The sequence below is a fragment of the Typha latifolia genome, chromosome 11, assembly GCF_019914945.1.
Source record: "Typha latifolia isolate L0001 chromosome 11, TyphaL0001v2, whole genome shotgun sequence".
Lineage (NCBI taxonomy): Eukaryota > Viridiplantae > Streptophyta > Magnoliopsida > Poales > Typhaceae > Typha > Typha latifolia.
Window position 1 is genome coordinate 5,461,642 of NC_133096.1, and position 7,763 is coordinate 5,469,404.

General features: G+C 34.2%; 1 protein-coding gene across 1 annotated transcript; it reads left to right on the forward strand.

Annotated features, from left to right (window-relative positions):
- Positions 1-126: 126 nt before the first annotated feature.
- Positions 127-891, forward strand: LOC140797738 (putative disease resistance protein RGA3). The gene has a single exon (XM_073151382.1). It carries the CDS (start codon positions 127-129, stop codon positions 889-891), a length of 765 nt encoding a protein of 254 aa, XP_073007483.1.
- Positions 892-7,763: the final 6,872 nt, after the last annotated feature.

Here is a 7,763-nt window from a genome sequence, read left to right on the forward strand (position 1 = left end):
TGACTAAACACCGTTGACTCTCCTCTGTTCCATCCTCTTATCTCCTCCCTTTGTGTTGGTTTTCTCCATCTCTACTGTTACTCTATCTTCCTCTCAATCCCTCCTCCTTTGCTTAGTAGATCGACAATGGCAGAGGCAGCAGCACTAGCGGGAGCAGGGTGGGTGGCGTCTCCCATAGTCAGTAGGCTACTCAGTGAGGGCTTCTCCTACCTCGGCGACACTAGCATCAAGGATAGGCTGGAGAATTTGGAGACCACCATCCTTCCCCAGTTCCAGCTTGAGATCGAGGCTGCGGAGAGGAGCAAGCACAAGACTAAGCTAAAGCTTTGGCTGAGGAAGCTCAAAAATGCTATATATGAGGCCGAAGAGATGTTGGACTTGTACCAATACGAGCTTCCTGAGCAGAAGGTGAATCTCCTCTCTCATCCCACACCTAACCTTTTTACAAAATTCGTAGGCAATTTGAAGAAAGGGCTGCCCTCCACCTTTTCCCCTCAAAAGAAGCTAAGAGATAATCTGATTAAGCTAGAAAGCACTGCTGCCGAAGCCAATACAGAGTATTGCACGGCTAATGATACCACCAGTAGAAGCCAACCAAAAGTCACCACCACCTCCCTGCCTCCACCAAAAGTGTTTGGGCGAAACGAAGAGCGTGATGAAATAATAGACAAGCATTTGTTGGACCCTCGTAAAGCTTGTAGATCTGAAATGGGCACAATTAGAAGTAGAAGCTACTTGGTTGTTGCTATTGTCGGCATTGGAGGATTCGGAAAGACTACTCTTGTACAGTTCTTCTACAAAGATCAAAGACTAGTTAGCAATTTTGATATCAAAATATGGGACAATATGTCTCTTGCAAGCTCAACATCTTTAGGTTCACAAGGAAGATGATAGAGTCTGCTTCCAAAAAAAAGAATGCCCTGTCTCGAAAATCTTGACACATTGCAAATTACTTTCATAGGTCTAAAAGAATCAAGGAAAGTGCTACTTGTATTAAATAATATTTAGTGCTACAAATCAGAAAATAAGAAAAATAGAAACAATCTCTAGCTCCCCTAGCTTTTGGAGAGAGGGGAAGCAAGATCATGATGACTACAAGACCAGAAAATATGCCAATGGCTTTACACTCCCAAAAAATTATAGAACTGAAGGATCTAGGAGATGATGATTTTATATCACTCTTCATGCATTATGCTTTTGGTGAGACCAAATTAAGTGATCTACATTTACAAGAGGAACTCGAGAAGATCAAGGAACAGATTTTGCAAAAGTTGAATAAATCTCCTTTGATAGCAAAAAGCAGTGGATAGTCGATTGAGTAAAAGATTGCAAGCCAACAAATGGAGAGCTTCTCCTGAGCAAGACAATTTAATTGACACTCAAAAAGCTCTAATATGGAGTAATCAACACCTAGATGCTCCTCTTCGGCGTTGCTTCTCCTATTTCAACCTATTTCTCAAAAGTCATACATTCTAAGTAGAAGAGATGATTCACCTATGGATGATGGAAGGCTTCGTCAATCTATCAGATGATAAGAAGAGAATGAAGGGTATAGGAAATGATTATTGAGATGAGTTTGTAACAATCTAGCTGTAATATTATATGAGATGTAATGATTATTGAGATGGTTCACCTATGGGCTGCAGTGGGCCCCATTGCCGTCATAGCCACCACACTCCCCCATCACCTCTTTCTCTCTCTCCCTCTAAATCTCTCTCAATCTCCCTCTTTTCCCCCCGGTCTCTCTCTCTCTTCTCTCTCAAACCTTCTTTTTCCCTTCTCAGTCAACGCCAGCCTGCCACTATTATCACCGTCGCCGCCACCATGTAAGCCTCCTTTCTCTTCTCTTCTCTCTTCCCTTTATTTCTCTCTTTCTATCTCTCTCTCTCTCTCTCCCCCTATCTCCTTGCCCTTGTGCTCGCCAGAGCTATAAGCCGCCAGCGACAGGCCGGCCGCTGGCTAGCCAGCAATGACCGGTACCCTCCCTGCTAGCCTAGGCCTCCTCTTCCCTTCACTTCCTTTTCTCCTTATCTTCTCTTCTCTTCTCTTCTTCTCTTTTCTTTCTTTCTTCTCCTTCCTCGGCCCCTCTCTCTTGGTTGCAATAATGCTGGGCTTGGCCCAGCACTGTGATAGTTTATTTTTCTTCTTTCTTTTTCTTTCTTTTCTTTTGTGTTAATTAAGTATTTTATGTTAGCTAAATATTGAGTTGTATCATTATTGGATATTTATACTTCATTGTATAATACATGTCAGATTATATTATATTTGTGTATCATTAGTTTTAGTTGCATCTTAATGGTTTGTCGTGGCCTATATAAGTCCTACCAGATTATATAGAGGCTTAGTACGATTATTATGAATTTAGATATTGATATGTTAATATGTTTAATTTGATGACGGCGTGATTTATTTTGTGATGAATTATATGAGCATTCATGTATCTGTGCATAGCAGCCTCACCCATCTTGTCGTGTACACCGCACATGCCGTGTGGGCGCATGCGAAGCGGGGGCGATACAAAGTTAGTATCCAATTCTTTCTACAATCAAACGAGAATTATGACAATACTAAATATTGTTATATGCATGATTTGTTTCCTGACTCAGCTGAAAAGATTTCAATGATGATTGTTTCATAATAGAAGGTGACCAAGTGAAAATATCTCGCATACAGTTCGCCATCTCTATGTTTCGAGTGAAAGTATGAGGAAAAGCATCATGAGTTTTTATAAACTAAAAAAATTGTACACTCTTATCATTCCTAAGCCACTTAGCATTAATGCCAATGATATTCTTTTAGCGGCGATAGAAAGAGAGATAGCAAGAGACCGTTTAGAAGTCTAGAAATTGATGGAATCTAAGAAGCTATACGTGCCAGAAGATTTCCAGACACTTGTGACTTCCCTATAGAGTTGTGGCGAAAGTTTAGTACAACTTGATCATCTTCATCTTTGGGAGGCATATCATCATTGCCAAGAACAAAGGCTAGAAGCTATCTTCGGGAGGCAAGAGAAGAGTGAATTGATCTTGCCCTCGTACTTCAACATTCATACCAAGTGAAATGTATATGGACTATAAAAATAAATTAAGAAATCTATAGCAAACTAAACTTAAATGACTACGTCATGTGTCATTGTATACCACTCCTACTCCTTTTGTTATAAATTGACAAAGAATGCAATCATTCAAAGACTCGTACTCCTCCTCAAAATCATAGTCTATTTTACAACACTTTTCAACTAATAAAGTCAGAAACGCATAAAAATATTTTAAGCCTCAAATCCAATTTTCAAATATTCAAAGTCAAAATTAACTCACAAACTAAAAGATTTAACATTTGAGTTCACATATCATATTAAAATATTTTTAGCTGAAGCACTCAAGAACTCAGGAATTTCAAATTGACTTATGAAAGAAAATCAGACTCATTATAAAGTGAAGAGAAAATAGATGCACAAATATTTTCATCAATATATTATAGACTAAGTAATTTAATCACCCACAATTATCAAAAAAATATATCCAATTGTGGTGTTTTGTTAACTCACTCTTATACAAGCATGAAAACATAAGGCAATTTTAAGACATCAAACATCAAAATGAGATACTAAACTGAAGTCAAACAGAACTTAGTTCACATTCTCCCCTTTCAATTCAAAAATATTTTTCACTTTTTTTTCTCCACTTTTTTTTTTGTTATCAAATAACTATTTTGGTACAATAATTTCACACACAAGTTAGTAGCATTTTCTTACAATGCACCATATTAAAAATATAAATGACTCATGAATAATATAGAGGTGCACTGTGCTAAACTTACATTTTCAAGACGACTTTTATACTTTGCACGTGGTAGCCCTTTTCATTAATATTTTAACAAGCAAAAATATTAGAAGGGTGAAACTAAGTCAAAAGGTCAAACGATGCATATTAACCTAATAAGTAAGATATGAGATATCTAAAGAACACTCTAAGATAATACTTGTATGAATGTTAAATCACAGTAACTATAATGGATGAGCATAAAAGATGATAAAGAATATTCGCAAATAAGACACTTAGAGATAATAAGGGATGCTAAAAAAATTCGTGAGTTTGAAGCCCGTCCATGTCCAACCCAATAAATCGAGCCATAGCCGGTCCTAAGCCTGCTTTGGATCTGGCTCAATTTGACCCAAAATTCTATTAGACTAGCTTGGGGTCTAGATATGTCCAAGCCCAACTCGGCCCAGGCCCATAATAACTAGCCCGTCCATTAAGGGCCATAGATAATAATCTTTCTTTTGAGCTATGTCTATCCGCAATTAGTTTGATCTATGTCTATTAGATTTAAATTTAAATTCCTTAATCCTATTTAATTGCTTATACTCATTAAATGTTAAATATATATTTCAATTATTGTGCTCATTAGGAAACATTACCAACAATCACAAAATTTGATTGTGACTAACTTGGCCAAGATTGGAAACAATTATAGAAGAGAATATTTAGAAAATTTTGAATCATATAAAAATATTTTTTTCCAAGAATTTAGAAAATAATCTACCATATAAAAACATTTTTTTCAAACAATTATATTCAATTAGACATGGTATATCAATCAGCTGCCCACCTAATAACATGGACATGAATTGGACAGGGTTAGAAAACTTAAACTCGACCCGAGCCCAAACCCAATCCAATACCAGTCTAGGAATGGACTAGGCCAGACCTTGTCCAAGCCCGAGCCCGATTAATTTTGTTTGGGCTAGATTTGACTCGGTCCATGAGCACCTCTCGAGATAATATACTAAATGTTAATTTTAGTGAGTATGACTCCAACACTAATTCTATAATAAGACAATTTTATATCATAAGAGACTCTAATTCAGTAAATGCATCAGAAACCTTTAATTTTCTCTTTTTTTTAAAAAAAAAAGCAAACTATAATCTAAAGAAATAGAAAAAACGAGAAACCCAAAATAATTAAACTAAAAAAATCATAAAATGCACAAATGATCAACCAATTAAAAAAAATCTAAAATTTAAAAATCAGATACATACACAAAGCGTATAACTAAAGAACACAAATAATCAATAAGCTTCCTAACTAAAATATCCCATAAGGGATTACTTGATAACATCACCTTGAAGGGGTGCCAAAATATCTTGTTTCCTAATTTAAATTTATTTAGTTTTCAATCCATAATAAAAGAAAATATTTAAGTTTTTATAAAAATTTATAATATGTCGTGATGTGTCCTTCCTCCACAATAATGACAAGTAAGAATATAAATTCTATTATTTTTTACTTTGCTGAGAGTTTTATTGTTAGAATTTATTTTTCACTTTCGCACATACCTTGTATCATAAATTTTTTTGATACTCCAAGATAATTCAAGTTTTGTCTTCCTAGATATTTCATGTTTTGTCTCAGTTTCATCATTACTTTGATACCCTATAGATACAAAAAAAAAAGTTTTAACACTAGATGATTTTCATACAAAACTAATCCCTAACGCCAGCCCACTCGGGTATTCTCATAATTTCTACTAACTATCATATCAATTAGATTTCATGTTTTTCTTATAAATAATAAATCATATGTATTTATCCAATACTATAAGCACTTTAGAAATTTAGGTGATAAAAAAGTCAAATGATGCAATATAGTCTCCAATTAAATACCTATCACATGCATATTCATACTAAAGATTATCTTGACATAAAGACGTGATAATATAGTCGTTTTCAATTATCTCTAGATATCATCAGCAAATTCATATCTAAGATTAGTCTAATCAAATGAATACTAAAATATACTCAACTGTAATTATCTCTATATACGTTCATATAATCATACTGGAGGCTAAAATAGAATACACATATAATATATAATATAACATAATAGAGAAAACTCTCCATGAAGTAAAACTACTCACTGTCTGATTAGAAGACACAAAACACGTATCTGTTATGTTCGTTAGCCAAGCGTCATCTCATCTGTAGCAATATCTACGAGATCTCAAATAAAATGTTTGAAATATGAAAATGTATAGATAGTATGAAATTAATCATTAATTTATCCAATTAAAATCCATTAGTGTAAATTAATTGGTTTATTAGATTTTATTGAATAACTGGATTTACGTTATATATATAATTATGATAACCTTAATATGTTTTTACTATAATTTATATTTACTTATTAAATATTCCAGTTTTCTAATCATATATTAGGCATATAACAATTAGTCTCTTTTGATATAAAATATAAAAGTACCAAATATACAGTAATATAGTTAAAAATATAAGTACATAAAATATCTAAGTATAATGCAATTATATGGTGATTACTACTCTTACTTAGCTAATCACTAACTATAAATAAAACAATCATTATTAGATCATATAAAAAATAATTATCAAAGCTTAATATTTCATTTTATACAAAATAATATATAAGAATAAGGCGCTAGAAATATATTATATATATACAGGCATATATAAACATGAATATAAATATCTATTAATTTAATTATTATCAATAAACTAAGATATATTAATCTAATAATAATAAATATGCTACAGATATGGAAATGCTTATAATTACAATTACTTATAATTGTACTACTTATACTTAGTTAATAATTATATTAGAGAGTATTCATTATTGAACAATTAACTGTCCAATTAATTCTAATTTGTATTAATAAAATAAAAACAAAGGAAAAAAAAGAAATTAAAATTCCTGGAGCCTAGCATTATTGCAGATAGGAGAAGAAACCCAAGAAAGAGAAGTAAAGAAGGAAAGAAGAAAAAGGAGAAGAGAAGAAGAAAGAGGAGACAAGGGAGGGGAGCAGGGCTGGCGTGGAAGGGAACAGTTGTTACTGGCCAGCAAGCAACCAGCCTCTCGTTAGCGACTCGGTTCTAACAAACTCAAGTCCAATAGAAGAGAGAGAGAGAGAGAGAGAGAGAGAGAAGAAAAAAGAAAAGAGAAGGAAAGAGAGGAGGAGATGGTTCACTGACGGTTCAATGATGGTAGAGGAGGCAATGGCGGCGGTCCAAGGTGGTCGGCATCGATATACCGAGAGGGAGAGACAACTCGAGAGAGAGGAGAGTGAGAGAGATCAATAAAGAGAGACCAGAAGAGAGAGAGTGGCGGTGGGGGAGTGGTGGCGCTTCGGCGGCGACGAGCCCACCGCGACTAGTTGGGGCATGTGGCGCCTCCTTCCCTATATGGCACATGATCGGTTGTGCCATGCACACGTTAAATTCTTTAATTACATTTAGAAGTGTAGCTATAATATTTTATAACGGTAAATTAGTGGACATAAATATTAGGAAATATACTGTACAATCTAGAGTTTTGTGTATAATTAAGTCAGCCCTATTTATGAGAGACTTGTATGTGCTAAAATATAGAAGATTGAAATGAACGTAGAGTTGTGTATGTGTAAAAGCTAAGGTTTTTGAAATGTTTACATTGAGGTAGAGTTATCAATCGTAAGTAGGATTCAACTGTAGCACTATGATCTGCTGAGGTTTTTTTTTTCAAAAAGAAAAGGGAAAAGTGTTAAAATATGCCAACTTGTTTAAGAAGATAGCAAGGAAAGGAACAATATTAAGATTAAGGTTGTAAATCTTGGTTTTTAGTCTTCTTTTCTTATAAAGATTATGAACCCTCGTGCCAATTCAAAGACTAGACAAATAAGCTAATCATTTCCGATAAGATGGACAATTAAACTAACACTGTCAAGAAATTGGACAATGTCAATAGGAGGA

Coding starts and splice junctions, on each gene's coding strand:
- LOC140797738 (XM_073151382.1), top strand. CDS start 127: ATGGCAGAGGCAGCAGCACTAGCGGGAGCAGGGTGGGTGGCGTCTCCC.